This window comes from Schistocerca serialis, chromosome 4 (assembly GCF_023864345.2).
Source record: "Schistocerca serialis cubense isolate TAMUIC-IGC-003099 chromosome 4, iqSchSeri2.2, whole genome shotgun sequence".
Taxonomy (NCBI): Eukaryota; Metazoa; Arthropoda; class Insecta; order Orthoptera; family Acrididae; genus Schistocerca; species Schistocerca serialis.
This window is the reverse complement of record NC_064641.1, coordinates 661285432-661309277: the sequence shown is the minus strand read 5'-3', so window position 1 is coordinate 661309277 and position 23846 is coordinate 661285432. Positions and strand designations below refer to the sequence as shown.

The 23846-nt window shown below is 43.5% G+C and overlaps 1 protein-coding gene across 1 annotated transcript in view; it reads right to left on the bottom strand.

Annotated features, from left to right (window-relative positions):
- Positions 1-4250: 4250 nt before the first annotated feature.
- LOC126475528 (sialin-like) overlaps positions 4251-23846 on the bottom strand; it is a 125108-nt gene continuing 105512 nt past the window's right edge. Inside the window, exons 9-10 of the mRNA XM_050103463.1 lie at positions 11360-11480; positions 4251-5114 (exon numbers count right to left, since the gene is read on the bottom strand). Of these exons, the coding sequence (XP_049959420.1) occupies positions 4993-5114; positions 11360-11480 (243 nt within the window). The 3' untranslated portion in view covers positions 4251-4992. The remainder of the gene's footprint in view (positions 5115-11359; positions 11481-23846) is intronic.

Here is a 23846-nt window from a genome sequence, read left to right as displayed (position 1 = left end):
ACTTTCATTACTTTCAATTTCATAAGTTAGAGTACCTTTACCAACATTGACGATAAACTGATGTTAACATGTAAAAGGGCACATACTTCTCAAATCCATTTTTACATCAGTGTTATCTGAAATGATGCATTAAATCTAAAATGTCTGTATGTAAAGATATTATCAATAATTCAGTGTTCGATGTCTAAAACATCTGTCAAATTGCGTAAAGATATTGACATTATAGTATTTCCACATTTGTATTATAGACTGTTTGATATGAATGAGTTGCAATAAAGATTTATATTCAGGAGTGAATCGATTTTATAAGGCAGCCTCAAGAAATTTTTTTAAAATCTAAAGACGTCAATAGCACTCATGTTGCATTTGAAAGAATGCATTAGAGATGTGGCCGACTGCCTCAAGTAGAGCCGAAAGAAATTGAGACTTATGAATTGTAGCTCAAGAGACACACTCGAACATGCAGAGACTGCTATCTCTATAGTCACTGTTACAGACAAGCCAACAAGCTACTACAATGAAATTGAAGAACACTATTCTGAATAGTTGATTTTGGCCTTATTGAGTATCACTGTGTTGTATGTTCTAATACTGCTATATTATTTATCACTACCAGCAACTCTTCAGAATCACTTTACTTACATCATGGATGATGGACAATGATATGAATGCGAATGACTAATGCCTGATGAACTAACATTATGTTGAGTCGATTTTTTAAATAATTTTATAGACATATTGAAGTCGATCATTTTTGTGAGACAGTTACGATTTTTGGTGTTGGATGTTTCGATAACGCCACATTATTTATGATAAGCAACAATCACACTACTTACATTGCAGCTGTAGGTTAATGATATGAGTGGTACTTAATGACCTACAATTACTTTAAGTCGAGACCTTGAATAATTCCAATAGACGTAGTCAAGTGGAAATTACCGTTGGACAGTAACGACCATCGGCGTTGGATGATTCAGTAATGCTACATTATTGGTCATAATTAACAATAATGCATAACCATACTACTTATACTATGGATGAATTTTAATAAAAATGAAAGCAAATGACTGATTCTTGATGAAGTGCAATTACATGGAGTTGAGACTTAAAATAATTCTGATTAACATATTCAAGTGGATAATTTTTATTGGACAGTTCCAATAGTTGTTGAGTGTTTTAATGAGAACCACATTATTTACCACAATCAACCATTACTTACATTATGGATGTAGGTTATTGATATAACTAATGGTTGACGAAATATTTTAAAAAATTGCTCGATGTTTCTATAAATTATTTTGGAATTTCATCACAACGTATTTGTTAGTTAGCTCTGATTCTTGACAATTCATTTAAGTTAGTTCAGTGAACTATAACAATTCCTTAAATGACATCAGCAAGTCTGAACTTGCTGACTACTTATTTTGCGTGTTGGAACAATTTCTGACTTGCTGGCATTGACAACCCATTGGAGCAATCAAGTATCTGCACTGTGGGTCAGTATGATGTTACGATTTTAATAAACTCATGAGTGTACATAGGAGTAGACATACTACTGTTCAAGGTAAACATGGAACACTTCTTAGTATCATGTTAGTTCTTGATTCCTACTCCTTCCATTCCCATAATATTTGCATTTTTCATGCACAGCACATCAGCCTTCTTAATTTAAGAGGCATAGTGCAGCCATTTTTGCAGTTTTCGTTTGGATGTTGGAAACAATCTCCAGCTTCAGAAGACAGTTAATGGCATATCTATTAAAGCAACGATAATGATTACCATTGCCCCTGTTCACACTTGTTACTCTTTTACATCCTTCTTCCCAACCAGATCTTCCCCTTTTCCCAGCATTTTTAGCTAGTGCAGTCTTCTCAAATTCCCTTTCCCAAGAACTCGTTATATCAGAAAACATCTGTCTTGTATGCCTATAAATTCTTTTCATACCTGCCACTATCGTTATTTTTATTATTGTCGTTATTATTATTATTATTATTGCTGATCAATATTATCACTACTAGTGGCAGCAGCTGCAGTAGTGCAAATACTGTCAGAATTAATTTCGTTACTTAATAGTCAGCCTTATTTACTCATATTGCCTCTTCTGACATTCAAATATCTTTAATACTATTTGTCATATTTAAACTGTTGTTTCTCAGGAAACGATGGTGTAAAAATGGTATTGTATTGGTGAAATCCTGGTATGATGTAAGATACGGTCTGACGACCCTAATCAGATCAGGTTAAATAATAAATAAATAAATAAATGGACTGAAGAAGATCTGAAAAAAGCAAAACAAGGTGCTGTTGAAGTTTATCGATTAGAAATGTTGCTGAAAATTTTAAAATAACCTTTATCATGCTGCAGATCTGGTTAAAGAGAGGATCTGAATTGGACCCAAGCTTAATAAGGAAATATGACTTTCCTCCTGCATACAAAGAAGCTCTGGCTTACCATGTCAAAACACATGATGGTACAGTGTGTTTGAAGATGCGATCCAGAATGCCCATCAACTTCCCATTAATTCTATTACTTACGAAAACGGATTACAGCCATTAAATTGAAATCATGGCAGTCTCTTTCCAGATACAATTAGATGAATTATACATGTTCCTTCCAATTGTGGAAAAACGAATGTTTTTCTTCACATTCTTGAAAATGATCTCAGACTGATTATCTTATGTATTTACTGCAAATCTCTTCAGCAATACACATATAAACGTCTAGCACAGGTATCTGAGAATTTGAATGCTATTGGTTGTTTCACACTTTCAAGAAAGAAGGATATAAGGCCAACCAAAGAAGCACTATCGTTTCAATTTTTATTTTTTTTATGACATTGCTTATAATAAGGAAAATCATATGAAGGCATACTTTTCTATGAGTTGTTATTAATGTGTAGACAGATTTTTATCAACATCAAATTTGTAGCAAAATTCAAAAACTGTTAATTAGATATGATGCTAATGTGAGTATTCTTTTAAAAAAATCTTAATTAGGCTTACATTTACCGATCATATTAACCATGATACGACTTTTCATCCGTTCCTCGAAATGTGTAAATGAGCTTGGAGTAAAAATGTGTACAATTTCCTAGTAATGGGTAAAGATGATGATTTATATACTGGACTTTGTCGTATTAATTTTGATAGCTATATTTCTGTTTAATAAATAGAAGAGGAAAGACTGAAATTGTAATCAATGTTACAGATGTATCATATGTTAACGGAACGTGTTGCTCGAATATGTTGCATGTAAAGAAAAGATGTAAACTGTGAATACAAGCTAAATGTTGTGGAAGTGGAAGAGAGATAAACTGAGAATGTAAGCTACATTTTGTAATTTTATTACGAAACTGAAACTAAGCTGTATGTTCTGTATGTATTATGAACATGTGATTGAAAACTACTGGTGTTCCATAGTATATTGAGCTACGTATCTCAGTTTTTTGTTGTGATCTAGACCTAAGCTCGCCGGAGAAATAATTAGATGAATCGTTAAGCTTTAACAGTTGGCGCAGTGTTGGAACAGAGGGTAGAAGTCATCATCAGCATCCACAAAATTATGTGGAATTGCACTATCAAAGCCTTACCGAGTTGTTTAACCTGGATGTGACGCGCCACACAACCTTGTGGACTGATTTCCTAACCGAAACCAAGCAATTATCAAGTCCGGTGATTCTGCTTTGCCTGTTTGAACCTCCACTACAGAATAATTCATCTCCCTCTTGCATTGCATAGATACATTACGTAATAGCTTTCAGAGAGTGTATGTGAAAGGACTTTACTGTGCAGAGAAGAAAAGTATATGCATTATGAAATAAAGTTAAGCCTATTTGATGAGCCATTTTTCTAACACTCACCTTTAATTTTCTCCTTAAAATTTGGGTACTCTCAATGGGAACAAGATATCAACAGTTGGTAAAAAGACAGTATCAGGACGGCTGAAATAGCAATACGACTGGAGACCGTTGTTAGTCACTTCACCAACACATGGGACAGGCAATTAATGTGAGCAAAAACGGTATTATATGAGAAGAGAGAAATGAAATATAAGCCAATGGACACTTGGTTCCTAGTTGTTGAAGAAGCGTTTTAATGTTTATGCTTCAGTAAGAAACTTTTGTTCACACTGAAAAATTACAATTATTTTTCATTCAAATTGTTTTGCTTGTTTATCAATATATAACAGACTCACAGTGCGACGCAAGACTATACATTATAGAAAAAAACGAATTCAGAAACGCCTTCAATGCCCAAAAAACTGTAACGTCGAGCTGTCTTCTAACGAAATAAATCAAAAATATTTTTTCTATGACCTGTTCTGTTGTACGATTACTTTATTAGGGATAAAGCACTGTAAAAACTAAGAACCATAAAATATCAGGGAGTAGCTGGCGGCAGCGATTGTAGGGAAAGCATATGCAAGTCCAGTTTATTGGAAGAATCCTTACGGAATGTAATTTTCTCAAGAAGCAGTTAGCTCATAGAACAATCGACAGTCTGAGACTCTTAATAAAGGAGACGGAGAAGATTCAAAGACGATAAGAACTGTGTTTCGTCGCGGACTCGTTTACCTAGACCAAGAGAGCAACAAAGTGTTCATCAGGCTCCGGTCGCTGACACTACAAGATAGGCATTGTGCACTATGGAGAGGTTTACTGCTAAAATTTCAACATGTGTCAGGCAACATCTTTCACATACATCCCAGGAAATGACCATGATGAGAAAAGATTCCAGCTCATCGGTGGCTTCTCTATAGCCACACTTCCCGGTCACCATTCACAAATGGAACAGGAGAGAGGAGAAATGGTAGTGGTACACAAGTACAATGTAGTTTGCGAAGTATAGATGTTGATACAGAACACGGAAGTAAATGAAGGAAGCCTATACAGTGGATGTCAAGTAGTTGTTGATGATGACGATTTGTGTAATAAACAACTCATATTTGTTCATCAGCCTTTTTTTGGAGATTCATTGTCCAGTGAATGGCCCCTAAGGTATTACGTTTCTCCGATGACCTCTCTGCGTTATTTCTTCGGTAACCACTTGCGTTGCGCCTTCATCGAATGCTGCGTTCTCGATTCCTTCAGTGGTGTTCGCTCTGCGTGCTATTTCTGAAACAAAGAAATGACAAAAGTAACATAACACATTTATTGTTAATCGCTTCAGTTTTTTTAATAATGACGTATAATTTAGTCGTGTGGCGGATAATATAAGAGGGCCAGCTGCAAAATAATGCCTCCGAATTTTCACCTGTATTATCAACATCGATAAAGGTACACTACTGGCCATTAAAATTGCTACACCACGAAAATGACGTGTTACAGACGCGAAATTTAACCGACAGGAAGAAGATGCTGTGATATGCAAATGATTAGCTTGTCAGAGCATTCACAAGAGGTTGGCCCGGTGGCGACACCTACAACGCGCTGACATGAGGAAAGTTTCCAACCAATTTTTCATACACAAACAGCAGTAGACCGCCGTTGCCTGGTGAAACGTTGTTGTGATGCCTCGTGTAAGGAGGAGAAATGCGTACCATCACGTTTCCGCTTGTAGCATATCGCAATTGCGGTTTATCGTATCGCGACATTTCTACTCGCGTTGGTCGAGATCCGATGACTGTTAGCAGAATACGGAATCGGTGGGTTCAGGTGGGTAATACGGAACGCCGTGCTGGATCCCAACGGCCTCGTATCACTAGCAGTCGAGATTACAGGCATCTTATCCGCATGGCTATAACGGATCGTGCAGCCACGTCTCGATCCCTGAGTCAAGAGATGGGGACGTTTGCAAGACAACATCCATCAGCACGAACAGTTCGACGACATTTGTAGCAGCATGGACTATTAGCTCGGAGACCATGGCCGCGGTTACACTTGACGCTGCATCAAAGACAGGAGTGCCTGCGATGGTGTACTCAATGACGAACCTGGGTCCACGAATGGCAAAACGTCATTTTTTCGGAAGAATCCAGGTTCTGTTTTCAGCATCATGATGGTCACATCAGTGTTTGGCGACATCGCGGTGAACGCACGTTGGAAGCGTGTATTCGTCATCGCTGTACTGGCGTATCACCCGGTGTAATGGGTTGCCATTGGTTACACGTCTCGGCCACCTCTTGTTCGCATTGACGGCACTTTGAACAGTGGACGTTACGTTTCAGATGTGTTACGACCCGTGCCACTACCCTTCATTCGATCCCTGCGAAACCCTACATTTCAGCAGGGTAATGCACGACCGCATGTTGCAGGTCCTGTACGGGTCTATCTGGATACAGAAAATGTTCGACTGCTGCCCTGCCAGCAAATTCTCCAGATCTCTCACCAATTGAAAACGTCTGACAATGGTGGCCGACCAACTGGCTCGTCACTTTACGCCAGTCACTACTCTTGATCGTCTTGAAGCTGCATGGGCAGCTGATACCTGTACACGCCATCCAGGCTCTGTTTGACTCAATGCCCAGGCGTATCAAGGTCGTTATTACGGCCAGAGGTGGTTGATCTGGGTACTGATATCTCAGGATCTATGCACCCCAATTGCGTGAAAATGTAATCACATGTCAGTTCCAGTAAAATATTTTTGTCAAATGAATACCCGTTTATCATCTGCATTTCTTCTTGGTGTAGCAATTCTAATGGCCAGTAGTGTATTACATGTCATGTGTATTACTCGGTCAACTATTCTCACCTCCCTAATGAAAGTTGCAACCCTCTTCTTGTAGCTAATAACATGACGGTGTTTAACGTATCTATATCGTTATGTGAGAAACTGAAAATAGGAATTCGAAGACTTCGTCCACATGTGGAGCAGCCTCTCCTTCAGGACGGCAATGCCAGATCACTCACTGCAACAATCTGACACACTGGGTTCACTGTTACCGATCATCCCTCAGACGATTCCGAGTTGGCTCCATCTAATTTTCGTCTGTTTATAAAACTTAAAGAAAACCTTGGAAAGCTTCATTTTGAGAGTGATAAAGCGTTTGAAGCAGACGTGACGTTGTGGCTCTGTGAATAAAGTCCAACATTCAACAGTGCCGGTATCAACAAACTCGTCTCTTCTCGGGAGAAATGTGCTAGTACCATGGTGATTATATTTAGAAATAAATATGAAGGCATGAAGAATAAAGATGTAGAATGTTAATAATGTTTGTTTTATTTAAGAAGCTTTAAGAGGTTTCGTGTAAAAAATTCGGAGTTATTACTTTTGTTCACGCCCTCGTAGTTCTGATGCATTATCAACTTTGGCTGAGATGAAAATCAACGATAATATTAGGTACCATACCGAAAGAGACGAAAGGGGAATTAGTTAATGAAGTACGCTTTTGGTGTACATGTTTGGTGAACCTAGTAGAAACTCCAGCGTCTACAAACTGCTCATTATATTTGCTTCTTACCATCAAAACATTTCTAGGATATGTGTATTTATGTTTTTCATTTGACGTTCGACATTTGTAGTGTTATGATAGCAAAAATTAGAGGCCCTAGTCACACGACATTTACATTTATCCGAATTTTTCAGTTTTGAACAAAGTTTATTTTACTTGTGAGTAGCACAAGAATGTGTCGAGTGGGAAATAAAATCACTTATGTATATTCTTCATTTTAGTATAGTAACAGAACAACGACGACGCAGGATGCCTGAAGCGTTTCTGCCGTTCATTGGGAGAACGGGTTTGGTGGAAGAATGACATAAACGGTTTGTCAGACCAAAAGATAGTCTCATTCAAATAAACGAGTAGTCATGTTAAGAAAGACCCGAACGTGTTAACTATGAGGACCTATTTTATTAATTGTGATCATCTAACCACAGTCCTACATTTGCAATATTTGGTAAACGCTTAAAAAGTCGAGGTATGAGTCCATCTCTATCGGCGTGAAAACGAAAAAAGTCGCCGGTTGAGCATTTGTTCATTTGTACTTTGTCATCATCAAAGATTCCCACATCGACTTCTTTACTGTATTATAAATATGTAAGTTATAGTCATATGACCCACCTGGATAGCCTTGCGTGTTAGCACGCCACGTCTGGGAAACAAGAATTGGTGTGGCTCGGAATTGAATCCGCCTGGCGGATTAACGACAAGGACCCTTGTGCTGGCCAATATGGATGTAGTTTCTAGACGGTTTTCCACATCCATCTAGGTGAATACCGTGCTAGTACTCACGCCTCACCTAAGTTACACGATTCGCAAACATTTAGAAAATGTTCGCACACTTTCATGTGGATAACACTAGATGCGAACAGTTGTGATACACAAATTCCGTCCCTGGGGGTAAAGGGGTGGCGACAGGAAGGGCATCAGACTACCCTCTATCATCAACACTGCAAATTCCGATTATGAACATGCCGGCCCCATGCAGATATGGTATAAAGAAAAAAAGATATTACATAATTCCTCGACCCTAAGTCTCTTGCCAGAACTACACAGCAGAAAAACGCGTCCTCATGAGAGTATAATGCTATCTGTCGCCCTCAGTCACTCAGCCAGCCTTTGTATGTAGTTTTCAGTAACAGGAACCAACATTCGGAACATTCCATCTCTTTCGGGCATGCATTCGGGACATAATTATTTCTTCTTTCGTCATGCGGATAGGGAGATACGCGGACAGCCGAGTTTGCCGGTCATTTGCGGACACCACCCGATTTGGGATCGCTGGTCGTGAGAACTGCAACTGACGGCCTGAAGATCGTGTCTCCATTAATGAAAACGTGGGACCTACGAGAGTCCCAGAATCCGACGGAAATTTCCTTATTCCGTTGAGAAAATCCGCTCGTTTACAGCCGAAGGAGGAGCAAAGTGCAGCGAACCAGGGCCTGGGGACGGGACAAAGTACCCATTCAGTGCATGGCAGGGCATAGGAGGGGAGGCTGTGTCCACAAATCTGCGGTGTCTGCAAATCTGAGTGTTCACTTTTCTCCGAACATTTTACAGCCATCTTCAAGTTGAGTCGCTTCTATTTCGAACATATACATACTTTATGTGTGTATGTGGTAGATCATTGCTGGTACATTTAACATATTTTATGTACTTCGTTGCCTAATGCCATGCATTAATCTCATGCTAACAGTGTTTCGTTGTTTACAGGGTGAATATGAATCATGTTTATTGTAGAAGAGAAGGTGGCTATTGTGGTTGAAATGGCTCTGAGCACTATGGGACTTAACTTCTGAGGTCATCAGTCCCCTAGAACTTAGAACCACTTAAACCTAACCAACTTCAGGACATCGCACACATCCATGCCCGAGGCAGGATTCGAATCTGCGACCGTAGCCGTCGCGCGTTCCAGACTGTAGCGCCTAGAACCGCTCGGCCACCCCGGCCGGCGGTGGTTATTGTGCTTTGGAGGCTACGGAGGTCGTCATACGACGACATTCGGACGAGGTTTCACCGGAAATTCCATCACGATGGTCCCACTGATAAAATAATCCGCACATTGGTAAACAAGTTTAGACGCACTGGATCGCTGACAAAAGAGCCTAGACAAGGACGTGCGTCAATCTCCAGCGAAAGGATTGAAGCCATCACGACGTCCCACGAAAGGAGTTCAAAATCTTTGCGATGCCTGTCAGTGGAATTGAACATTCCGGTTTACCCTAAAGAAGAAGCCGTACCACCTGCAGGTTCTCCATCATCTACATGAAGAAGATTTTGCAGAGCATTTAGCCATGTGCATGGACTTGCTCGTTGCACTTGAAGAGCGCAACCTCCTGAATCATATCTTATTCATCGATGAAGCGACCTTCCTCATCTGTGGAAAGGTTAACAGGCATAACTACGTTATCTGGGCTAACGTATCACCGGTGGAACATGTTGAAGTCATTGGAGACTCTCCTAAGGTTAATGTTTGGATGGGCATCACGGGCGACAAGGTTTACGGGTTGTTTTTCTTTGCTGAAAAACGTATAAGTGGAGCACTGTATCTAGAGAAGCACACAAATTTTCTGTTGCAACCGCTTATCCAAGATGGGCGTCGGGATACTGTTTAGTTTCAGCAAGGTGGTACTCCATGTCATTGTGCCTTAGATGTTCGCACGTTCCTGAATTCACAGTGCCCCGGGAGATAGGTTGGACGCGCAGGCCCCTTGCCGTGGGCAGCATGTTCCCCTGACGTCAGGCGGATGGAGTTTTCTGTGTGGGGATTTATCAAAGAACGTGTGTTGGCCCGACGCATTACCAGGAGCTCAGGAGCTCAGGAACTGCTGCCATAACACAAGTAATGCTTCAGAATTTGTATTGCGCCACTGCTGAAAAATGGGAAGTGTGTCGTGATATTGATGGTGAACATGTTGAAAGTAATCACTCATAAACCGATACAACAGCAAACACTGCAAGTAGCATCACTATTTCTACAAAAAAGGTCTTTAATTTCTGGACATCCTGTATTTACTTCATTTGCAGACTAAAAATTGCCGCGCGGGATTAGCCGAGCGGTCTCGGGCTCTGCAGTCATGGACTGTGCGGCTGGTCTCGGCGGAGGTTCGAGTCCGCCCTCGGCCATGGGTCTGTGTGTGTGTTTGTGCTTCGGATAATTTAGGTTAAGTAGTGTGTAAGCTTAGGGACTTACGTCCCATTAGAGTTCACACACATTTTTGAACAACTAAAAATTATGGCTATTACGAGGAGTGTTTTTTTAGGTTGGTTAGTATCTCCAAGTACACGAGGTATAAGAAAGATTTTAATGTTTATTTTCCCCTGCGCAGCAGGCCACCTGTTGAAGTGTCTATACTATACTGACATGCACTCAACACTTGGCGACCGAGTTACGAGCGTACGTAAAAATCAGGTACTAAGCTACGTGATGTGTTGCGGAAAGACTCTTACACACGGAGAAAAAAACAACTGACTTGCAAGTGGATGCATATGAAGGTACCAATGATCAAAACATCTGTACCTGTACCACTAGCAGCCGCATATCTAATTTCATATACAGTAAAACAACAATAATGACAGCCGTTCTTCTGTACACAACTTTTATCCCATTACCGTTCTTTCTCTCCAGACCTTCATTCTGGTGCAGCCTATCTGATTTCCTCTCTTTCAGACCTCACTGTCAAAAAACTCTTTTGTATACCAGTAAATGCGTTTTGCGTCTTCTACTGTAACTATTGTCATCATTAATATTATTGTTATCTATTTCTCAGACAATCCTATTATTACAAATGGGATTAATAAATTGAAATCGTATATCAAATATGCTAATATGTGATCTGAAAACAACTTTCACGTAAAAATTATGGTATGTGTAAAGTTCTGGCTCAGTGTAAGAGTGGAATGGAAGACCATAATCCCACAGGTTAAATAAATTAAGTTACTTTAAATTAAAGACACTGATCTTCCTGTTTCATTACTTACCGGGTGGTGGTTCATTCCACGGCTGCTCTTCGTCGGTGCTAAACACAGCGTAGATTAAGTACGATACGGTGGACACCGCAGCTGACAGGTAGAAGACGGCATTCCAACCCGCCCGCGTTTGCTGTAGATTAAAAACAAGATCACGCATGCCGCACAATAAACTCAGTTTTAATGTGGGAAACAGGGTGCTAGGACCTCTGTTGTTTCGTGTCCCTCAATAATTCAAAATGTTATAAAATGCATTTATCACAATTACTGACAAGTAATACATCTAAAATCGGAACATGCAAGTAACCAAAACGGGGTCCAGTTGAAAAACTTGCACCAGGAAGTAAATCATACCTAAATTTCTGAGGCTCTCTCTGAAGGATCAGCTTTATGACTTGAGTATTCTGCGAATATCACATTTGTCACACTTTAAATATCTAGGTAGCCAAATTAGAAGCGACAACAGCCTGACAACAGAAATTGCAGCTCGTATAGCCAATGCAGCCTCAGTTTTCGGCAAAGTGAATCACCGAGTATGGAAACCACATGATCTGACTACAAACTAAAATTGCGGTCTACAAAGCAATAATATTACCAACTTTACTCTACGCCTCGGAAACCTGGTGCTGTTATAAAGCTGACATTAGGAAGCTAGACACCTTTCATCTTCGCTGTCCGAGGTCAATTCTCCGCATGAAATGGGAAGACCGTGTTCCAAACACGGTGATTTTGTGTCGCATGAAACTGCCTGGCATTGAAGCTCTCTTAATGAAACACCAACTGAGATGGAGTGGCCGTATCATACGAATGGATGACAGCAGACTTCCCAAAGCGATGTTCTACTCGGAGCTCTCGTGTGGAAAGCGGCGGCAAGGTGGCCAACACCTGCGATATAAAGACACCATCAAACGCCACGTCACAGCCTGTGGCATTCCGAGCAAACACTGGGAGGAGCTTGCATTTCACCGATCAGAGTGGCGCTCAACTGTACACAAGAGTGAGGAACAATTCGAGCATATCCGCATAAAGAACCTGGACTATAAACGAAAGCTCCGCAAACCTAAGCCTAATTACATCTATATGTATAACTCTACCGGGCAACTGTAATGCTCTTCGTGCGACCGGATCTTCAAAGCAAAGCTCGGCTTTGCAAGCCACATCCGAGCCCGCCACAATACAGATTAAACGACTGACGGAGTCGCTGTCGCCGGACACAGCGAGGAGGACATCATCATCGTCATCATCATCATCATCATCATTCTGCGAAGGTCTTAAGTACGTCAGCTAATGACTATGAGGGTGTTGCGGTACAGACGAAGTAAGGACATTCTGGACGTTGTGTTCCAATTGCTGCCCTAAAGGCACGCAGCCCAGGTCTTGAGTTCGAGTCGATGTGTCAGCCTCCCTCCATGCCGCAATCTTTGCTTGAACACAGACGACTGTTCCAAGCATAGTCGCTATGGCCCTCAGCTAGGCCGCTCTAGTCTCAGCTGGCCTCTGGTGCTACTCAGGATCTAGCCAGCGTGCTGACTCCCAGCGTCACGTGTACCTTCAGGGGCATCTGCTACGCTGATACGTAGACACGTGGGCCAAAGGCATGTTGCGCCACTGGACAAGGGCTCGCACGTGTATCAGGCATAGCTCGCTGGAACAATAAACGCCGTCTGTCTTACTGCAGCCACCTTCACCTCCAAAAGATTCCTGTTGCTCTCGCAACCCGCCGAAACCACAATGCCCATGTGGGAGAACCGAACGCCATCCTGACAAATAGGAAGAATGACTGATCTATCACTCACTGTAAAGGTCGACGCTTCCCAGGACCCTACAAAGGAGAGAAGAGATAGGATGAAACCCTCTGCTTCTCTGATAGAACGACATTGGCTACGAATACAAAATTTTTAACCAATGGATGACCCGCCATCACAATTCCATGAGCTACAGCAGATGAATTTATCATCTAGCTCTGGATATCTGCATACAACCTGCTGACCAGAAATGCTCCTACCTGATTCGAGTCAAACTCTAATGCAGACAATTTCATGCGCCAAGAGGATTCTAAGCAGCTGAGCATCATCATTCTAGAGAGTGTTAGCAATCTCAGTTACGAAGGCGAGTTTATGCCTCATTTACCACATTGAGATGAAACGTTTTTAGTGTGAGTTCCCAGCTATGTGCGATTTAACAATCGGTAGCTGAATATGAAACCAACAGAACACTAACCATATTGCGCTACGAGGGCTATCCACTAAGTACATTACGTTTTGGAATTAAAAATAAATAAAGCATTGGAATTTTTTTTATTATATCCAGATGAAAGCCACACTTAAATACAACTTTTCTACATAGTTGCCATTTAAATTAAGGCATTTATCGTAGCGATGGACTAGCTTGGAAATTCCTTCGTCGTAAAATTCGGCCGCCTGCGCCTTCCACCACGTGGTTACCTCTTGAAGCTGTGCGTCGTCATCAAAACGCTGCATAGCCAACCACTTCTTCATTGCTGGGAATAAGTGGAAGTCGCTCGGTGCCAGGTTGGAGCTGTACGGCGGATGAGGAAACAACTCCCACTTGAAAAGATTCGAGAACTTCACAAGTGGCATTTGCCGTGTGGGCCCGGGCGTTGTCGTGAATCAGCAAGATCTTTGAGCCAAACATTCCCCTGCGCTTGTTTTGTATTGCTCTTCTGAGGTTGTGCAGAGTATGGCAATATCTTTGAGAGTTTATTGTAGTGCCTCTTTCCAGGAAATCCACAAAAATCACACTTTCTCTGCCCCAAAAAACAGGCGCCACGTGGTTGAAGGCGCAGGCGGACGAATTTTACGACGAAGGAATTTCCAAGCTCGTCCATCGCTACGATAAGCGCCTTAATTTAAATGGCAACTATGTAGAAAAGTAGTATTTAAGTGTGGCTTTCATCTGTGTATAATAAAATAAATTTCCAATACTTTATTTATTTTTAATTCCAAAACGTAATGTACTTTGTGGATAGCCCTCGTATTTAGGGTGATCACTGACAGGGGTGAAAGTATGCAATGATAGAAGCAAAATCGTTCCAGTGAACATGGGTCGCTAACGAGCCGTATGCGTATGTGTAGTTACGAGCGTCCACCGACTTTACTATGAAATACTGTCGTAGTTAGTACACATGTATTTGAAATGTACACTTTTCGGTGAACCGCATCTAAATGAACTCAAATGTGAGTCATGTCCCATGGCTGGGGAATGTGATACATGTGCAATGGAGCACTGACATACACTCCTGGAAATTGAAATAAGAACACCGTGAATTCATTGTCCCAGGAAGGGGAAACTTTATTGACACATTCCTGGGGTCAGATACATCACATGATCACACTGACAGAACCACAGGCACATAGACACAGGCAACAGAGCATGCACAATGTCGGCACTAGTACAGTGTATATCCACCTTTCGCAGCAATGCAGGCTGCTATTCTCCCATGGAGACGATCGTAGAGATGCTGGATGTAGTCCTGTGGAACGGCTTGCCATGCCATTTCCACCTGGCGCCTCAGTTGGACCAGCGTTCGTGCTGGACGTGCAGACCGCGTGAGACGACGCTTCATCCAGTCCCAAACATGCTCAATGGGGGACAGATCCGGAGATCTTGCTGGCCAGGGTAGTTGACTTACACCTTCTAGAGCACGTTGGGTGGCACGGGATACATGCGGACGTGCATTGTCCTGTTGGAACAGCAAGTTCCCTTGCCGGTCTAGGAATGGTAGAACGATGGGTTCGATGACGGTTTGTATGTACCGTGCACTATTCAGTGTCCCCTCGACGATCACCAGTGGTGTACGGCCAGTGTAGGAGATCGCTCCCCACACCATGATGCCGGGTGTTGGCCCTGTGTGCCTCGGTCGTATGCAGTCCTGATTGTGGCGCTCACCTGCACGGCGCCAAACACGCATACGACCATCATTGGCACCAAGGCAGAAGCGACTCTCATCGCTGAAGACGACACGTCTCCATTCGTCCCTCCATTCACACCTGTCGCGACACCACTGGAGGCGGGCTGCACGATGTTGGGGCGTGAGCGGAAGACGGCCTAACGGTGTGCGGGACCGTAGCCCAGCTTCATGGAGACGGTTGCGAATGGTCCTCGCCGATACCCCAGGAGCAACAGTGTCCCTAATTTGCTGGGAAGTGGTGGTGCGGTCCCCTACGGCACTGCGTAGGATCCTACGGTCTTGGCGTGCATCCGTGCGTCGCTGTGGTCCGGTCCCAGGTCGACGGGCACGTGCATCTTCCGCCGACCACTGGCGACAACATCGATGTACTGTGGAGACCTCACGCCCCACGTGTTGAGCAATTCGGCGGTACGTCCACCCGGCCTACCACATGCCCACTATACGCCCTCGCTCAAAGTCCGTCAACTGCACATACGGTTCACGTCCACGCTGTCGCGGCATGCTACCAGTGTTAAAGACTGCGATGGAGCTCCGTATGCCACGGCAAACTGGCTGACACTGACGGCGGCGGTGCACAAATGCTGCGCAGCTAGCGCCATTCGACGGCCAACACCGCGGTTCCTGGTGTGTCCGCTGTGCCGTGCGTGTGATCATTGCTTGTACAGCCCTCTCGCAGTGTCCGGAGCAAGTATGGTGGGTCTGACACACCGGTGTCAATGTGTTCTTTTTTCCATTTCCAGGAGTGTATTTTGCTGCTAATGTAAGACGACATATAACGTACCAAAATTCTTCAAGATTTATAGGTCGAGCGGGACCTGTGCCTTGGCCTCCAAGATCAACTGACCACAGTACCACAGGCTTTTGGCTGCGATCAACTACAAAAGTGAAGGGTACAGCACTCCCGTTTAAAGAACTGAAGAATTGGATCAGCGAATTTTAAGATCTTGTCAAGAATTTTGAGATGATAGTGGCAGGGGTTGGGGGGGGGGGGGGGGGGCGACGCGTTGTTCTTTGAAAGAATTCGTAATTCACTGCGGAGAAAAAACAGCGTGAACATTAACAAAACAGATAAACTGCAGGGACGGATTCCTGACTCCAAATGGAGTAAAAAAGGTCCTACGAATACGTGTCGGGAAGCATTTTTGCCATGGTAGATGGCGTTGATGAATGACAGTTCCTCTGATCAGGTGCCTTGTGTTTCTCGTGTGTTGCACGCTGTGTGATTGAAGCAACGTAGTGGAAGCAGGAGAATGATCCTGTATTTTTGCCGCAACAGTGAAAGTCCGTTATCAGCTTAACAGTCGTCGATTCACTGTGGAGAGATACTAATGGCAGCAGGATATGGACATCTGAAGAGCCTCACAGTTTCTGTGATACCCTTTCAGCCTACAGGAATTCGGAAGGTGCGTTTTGTTTGCTGGCTTAAATCAGCACTTTGTACCATTCTCTGCTCAGGGAGTCGAAAGAATTTTATGTATGCTTTCTACTGCGTACAGGAAAAGGTTCGTTGCAATGACCAAGGCGGACTCATTTCCATAAAATGATATTATGACTGCTCTTTGGTGTAAATACAGATTTGAAACATCACACTGACACTGAAGGTGGATCGCTCAGCTGTCGACTGACACCATGAAAGATTTTAAGTTTTAGAAGCAATTGCTAGCAATACTCTTTCATAACTTGCAATACACATTACATACGAAATATTTAATAGCACTTACGAAATAATAGAAGTGATTGAGCAATTCATAAATAATGAAAAAATTTCAGAGTGCTGCGCGCAGCTTAAGAGAACGAGTCGATAGCTGGTTTCATTTTCCTCCATCTGGGATTATTGGTTATAAAATAAAGAAAAGTTATAATTTAACTGTACACTGATGAAACTTGTGAGTTAGAAACGTTATGGTCTCATATATGGTATACATATGGAACCAACATTCTGACTTGTATCTCCAGTGCTTGGCGTATATGTGCAATAACTTAACTCAGCATAGGGTTCGAGAAACTGTTCAAGACCCGGCCGCTGTGGCCGAGCGGTTCTAGGTGCTTCAGTCCGGCACCGTGCTGCTGCTACAGTTGCAGGTTCGAACCCTGCATCGGGCATGGATGTGTGTGATGTCCTTAGGTTAGTTAGGCTTAAGTATTTCTGAAGTCTAGGGGACTGATGACTTCAGATGTTAAGTTCCATAGTGCTTAGAGCCGTCTGAACCATTTGAAACAGTTCAAGATTTTTTGAACCACATGTTGTTGACAGCATCATAGTGTGAAGTCTGTGTCACCTGAAGTTAGAGCTTTTTATGTTATATACACTCTGAGCTCTGCCAGTCACACGAATCTCAAGAATTCATTTCCTACGCTTAAAAATTGATGTCGGTTCCACAATGAGCTGACAAAAGTCACGGAACAGCGATTTGCACATATACACATAGCGGCAGTATAGCGTACACAAGGTATAAAAGGCAATGCATTGGCGTAGCTGTCATTTATACTCAGGTGATTCTTGTGAAATGATATCCGAAATGATTCTCACCGCATGACGGGAATTAACAGACTTTGAACGCGGAATGATAGTTGGAGCTAGACGCACGGCACACTCCCCTTTTCGGAAATCGTTGGCGAATTCAGTATTCCGAGATCCTCAGTGTCAAGAATGTGCCGAGAATACCACATTTCAGGCATAACGTTTCACCATCGGCAACGCAGTGGCCAACGGTCTTCACTTAACGACCGAGAGCAGCGGCGTTTGTGTAGTATTGTGAGTGCTAACAGACAAGCAACACTGCGCGAAATAACCGCAGAAATTAATTTGCGATGTACGACGAACGTATCCATTAGGACAGTGCGGCGAAATTTGGCGTCAATGGGCTATGGCAGCAAACGACCGCGAGTGCTTCTGCTAACAGCACGACATTCTTGTAGAGTCGTGAGTAACTAATGTATGCTGTAATAAAGCAGTACTGTATAAACTCTTTTCCGCATTATACAATGAACTACTGATTCACGCATAACATTTTCATTCCGTTTATGCATTGGGCACGTTCCGCTTTATACATAAACTTGGCGTATAAAATTGTATTGAATGCGTCGGGACTGAAATACGGAACTTGTACAATTTTGTGCAAATTACCGAATTAAATACGTTCCGCTTTGATCACGTTTTACTGTAATGTGTGTTATATGAAGCTGATATATGTAATTAGGCGTCAGTTAATTACTTTTTCTTCTCTGCAAAATTTTAATGTTCTTTTGTCGCTAATTTCTTCTAGTAATTGGTCTGTGGATTTTCTTTCAGACCTGGATGTTTTTATCGCTCTTCACCCTCTATTCACGTCTTTTTTTTACTTCTAACTGATATTTTTCCTGCTGTCCCGTATCTTTCAACTTGCACAAATAAATAAATCTAAGAAAGTCAAATCCCGTAAACTGGTCAGCCAACGTACAGGTCTCCTGAGTCCAATCTAACATTTTCACAGCTGTCGGTGAAGACAAGCCATAATGTGTCGTGCACTATGCGCTAGATAACCACAACTGCTGATAGCACATGTTCCTTCTAGTCTGCAGTGTAACGTGACGTAAATATCGTTATTTCTCTGCTTGCATTTTTCTGCGTTTCCCGAGGAAATATTTTGAGTCCATTCTTTTATAGCGGAAAAAACAGTTACAGGTATCGGGCACTCGGACGTGTTCGAGATCTGGCTTTCTACATCTGCATCCATACTCGGCAAACCACCGTGAAGTGCAAGGCAGAGGGTACGTCCCATTGTACCAGTTATTAGGGTTACTTCCCGTCCCATTCACGTATGGTGCGTGAGATGAATGATTGTTTGAATGACTCTCTCCGTACAGTAATTACTCTAATCTTATCCTCACGATCCATAAATGAGCGATACTTAGGGGTTGCAGTATATTCCTAGAGTCATCATTTAAAACCGGTTCCTGAAACTTTGCAAGTAGGCTTTATCGGAAGAGTTAACATCTATACCTGCCAGTTCAGTTTATTCAGGATCAAAAAAATGGTTGAAATGGCTCTGAGCACTATGGGACTTAACATCTGTGGTCATAAGTCCCCTAGAACTTAGAACTACTTAAACCTAACTAACCTAAGAACATCACACACATCCATGCCCGAGGCAGGATTCGAACCTGCGACAGTAGCGATCACGTGGTTCCAGACTGAAGCGCCTAGAACCGCACGGCCACATCGGCCGGCTTCTTCAGGATCCCCGTGACACTCTCCAACGGGTCAAACAAACCTGTGACCATTCGTGCTGTCCTTCTCTGCACACGTTCAATATCTAATTGAATATCCCCTCTTAGTGGTCTCACACACTTTAGCAATATTGTGGAATGGGTCGCACGAGTGATTTGTATGCAATCTTATTTTAGACTGATAGCATTCCCGCAGTATTCTACCAAGAAATCGAAGTCTACCATCTGCTTAACCCACGCCGCACCCTATTTCATCATTCCATTTCATATCCCTATAAAGTGTTACACTCTGGTATTTACATACATCAAGAACCGTTTTGCATCACTCTGGTTCCCAGAACTCACGAAGATAGACGTTGACTGTGGATATTGTTTCACAGACATAGTCTCTTTGACTGTTCAGAGACGTCACTAAGCCCGCCCATTGATGTAAACAAGCATGCATGAGCAGCGCCTATTAGACGGACGGGGTCCGACTGCCGATCAGTTCGTCATTCCACCAGGAAGGAGGTACACGGTTCGTGTTGTCCGTAGTTCAACCATGCCTAGACGATCAGTATCGTGGATCGATTGCCTCCGCATTGTTACTTTCTGCCAGGAAGGGCTCTCAACGAGGGAAGTGTCCAGGCGCCTCGGAGTTGGCTCTGAGCACTATGGGACTTAACATCTATGGTCATCAGTCCCCTAGAACTTAGAACTACCTAAACTTAACTAACCTAAGGACATCACGCAACGCGCCTCGGAGTGAACCAAAGTGATGTTGATAGTGATTAAAATTCTTCTGGATATTATGACGCGTCATTGCTAAAAACTAGCAACAATAATAAACTAAAACCGCCGTTTCGGCCGAATTGCCACGGCCTTCCTCGGGGCACGACTGGTTTTGCATGGGTATAGGTGCTTTTATTTATTACATACTATCGATGTCTGACGTCGCTGTTGTAAAACTTTTAATTGGCCCTCTAATATGATTGGCTAGTCATGACGTAAGGGAAGATGGAAAGAAAGAGGCTATTCGTGGATGTCCATGTCGTCAAGGATTGGTAGCTGTCCGCCAATCAGCGTTCGGCTTCTGGTCGGCAAGTTTTCCTCCTGATGAGCGCGGAAGTGGACTGACAGTTTCTCTACAGCTGTTTGTGCAGATACGTCCATGTCCCGTGTAGCTTCTGCCCGCGACCGCTCGCGGCCCGTTGGACTGGGGTGGCCGGCAACCAGGCTGCCGAAGGTAAACTGGGACACAAAATGTACCGGAAACCAACGCACACTATTCGGTACTTTTGAGCTGGGTGGTGGTGGCTCTCCGCGTGCAGGTACCGATTAGTGTGCTTTGGTTTCCGGTACATTTTGTGTCCCAGTTTACCTTCGGCAGCCTGGTTGCCGGCCATCCCAGTCCAACGGGCCGCGAGCGGTCGCTGTGCAGAAGCTACACGGGACGCGGACGTATCTGCGCAAACAGCTGTAGAGAAACTGTCAGTCCACTTCCGCGCACACCAGGAGGAAAACTTGTCGAACAGAAGCCGAACGCTGACTGGCGGACAGCTACCAATCGTTGACGAGATGGACATCCACGAATAGCCTCTTTCTTTCCATCTTCCCTTACGTCATGACTAGCCAATCATATTAGTGGGCCAATTAAAAGTTTTACAACAGTGACGTCAGACATGGATAGTCTGTAATAAATAGAAACACCTATCCCCATGCAAAACCAGTCGTGCCCTGAGGAAGGCCGTGGCAATTCGGCCGAAACGTCGGTTTTAGTTTATTAGTGTTGTTAGTTTTTACCAGTGACGCGGCATAATACCGAGAAGAATTTTAATCATTATGACACCGGCCGCGGAAGCCTACGTTCTTATACAAGTGATGTTGTTCGGACATGGAAGAGATACAGAGAGACAGGAACTGTCGATGACATGCCTCGCTCAGGCCGCCCAAGGGCTACTACTGCAGGGGATGACCGCTACCTACGGATTATAGCTCGGAGGAACCCTGACAGCAACGCCACCATGTTGAATAATGCTTTTCGTGCAGCCACAGGACGTCGTGTTACGACTCAGACTGTGCGCAATAGGCTGCAAGATACGCAACTTCACTCTCGACGTCCATGGCAAGGTCCATTTTTGCAAACACGACCCCATGAGCGCGGTACTGATAGGCCCAACAACATGCCGAATGGACTACTCAGGTTTGTCATCACGTTCTCTTCACCGATGAGTGTCGCATATGCCTTCAACCAGACAATCTTCGGAGACGTTTTTGGAGGCTAACTGGTCAGGCTGAGTGCCTTAGACACGCTGCCCAGCGAGTGCAGCAAGGTGGAGGTTCCCTGCTGTTTTGGGGTGGCATTAGGTGAGGTCGATGTATGCCGCTGGTTGTCATGGAAGGCGCCGTAATGGCTGTATGATACATGATTGACATCCTCCAACCGATAGTGCAACCATATCGGCAGCATAAAATTCTTCTCGGGTATGCAGCCGGATCACAACGTCTTCATGACACAATATTTCCGCGGTCCATCTGGCCGCCATCTTCAGGTGAGAGTGCTGGTGCACGAACTCGCCGGAACTGACTTCCTAGCGCGAGCTGCGGTCCCTATATAGGCCAGCAGAAGAACCACAACGCGTGCTCGAGAAGGTGCCGTGACTGCCCTCTAGCGCAGTAAACATACCGCGCCGCCAGCGGTGGAAATAGGCGAAATCGAGACATCGCTGTCAAAAATTAAAAAAAATTTTATTCCGACGATCGAAACACAGACCGTTGTTTTTTGATGTCAGATAACAGCGGGTCCCAAGTCTTACTTAAAAGATAGCCCTTGCCTCTATTAAGAAGATTGTCAGATAAACGAATCTCTATGGATTCTTTTAAAACACAGTCCCAATAGCGAGATGCAGGGGCAACCCTTTGTGTCTTGTCATAGAGCATTCTGTGTCCTTCGGTGAGACAGTGCTCCGCCACTGCAGACATCTCAGGTTGAAGCAGCCGTGTGTGTCGCTGATGCTCAACACATCGGTCCTGAATGGTCCGGATTGTCTGCCCAGTATAAGCCATCCCACAGTGGCAAGGGATCTTGTACACACCGGGCTTCCTCAAACCCAAGTCATCCTTTACAGAGCCAAGGAGCGCTCTAATCTTGGCTGGCGGACGAAAAATACTTTTGACATGGTATCTTTTCAGAATTCTTCCTATCTTCGAGGAAATGCTCCCAGCAAAAGGCAGAAAGGCCACCGATTTGCAGGTATCTTCTGGTGGTTCAGGCGAAGGTCCATACTGGAAAGCACGACGGATCTGTTTATCTGTATAGCCATTCTGCTTGAACACAACCTTAAGATGGTCCAATTCTTGTGTCAAGCTTTCTCCATCTGAAATGGCATAAGCTCTTCTCGCCAACGTCCGCAGGACCCCCGTACGCTGGAACGATGGATGACAGCTAGAAGCATGCAGGTAACGGTCCGTGTGCGTGGGCTTTCGATAAACACTGTGTCCCAGTGTCCCATCATCCTTTCTGTACACCAGAACATCCAGAAACGGAAGCTTCCCATCACTTTCCACCTCCATGGTAAACTTGATGCTAGGATGCAGGGAATTAAAATGATCTAGGAGGCGGTCAAGAGCTTCTCTCCCATGAGGCCACACCATAAACGTATCGTCAACGTACCTCCAAAAACAAGTTGGTTTTAAAGACGCCGTCTTCAGCGCCATGTCCTCAAAATCTTCCATAAAAAGGTTGGCGACTATTGGGGACAATGGGCTCCCCATAGCCACTCCGTCAGTCTGTTCAAAATATTTGTCATTAAATAAAAAGTACGTCGACGTCAGCACGTGGCGACAAAGCCTGGTTGTTTCCTCATCCAGTTTCTCACCAATTAATTGCAAGGATTCTTCCAGAGGAACCCGGGTAAAAAGTGACACGACATCAAAGCTCACAAGTAAATCCGAGGGACTAAGAGACAAGGACTTCGAGGATGTAATTCTTTTAGAGATACCTCAAGACATTTGAGCTCAGGGTATGTTCTAAGATTCTACAAGAAATGGATGTCAAGGATACTGGAGGTAGTTTCGTGTATCACTTCTACTGCCCTTGTTGTAAAAGTCCGTGACCTGTGCTTTCTTCCTACCATTGGACACAGTTTTTTGTTCGAGGAATATTTAGTATATTATTCTTAAAAGAGGACCTAATTCTAGAGCAAATTCGGTATAGGGGTTCCATCAGGCTCTGGAGCCTCTGGAGCCTCTGGAGCCTCTGGAGCCTCTGGAGCTGTTACTCAACGCCACTGATATTAGTATCTGTTTTGTAATCTTTGCAGTTATTCGAGCATTAGGTTGTAGCATTATTCTAGTGTTTTTCTTTGTAAAGTAACATTT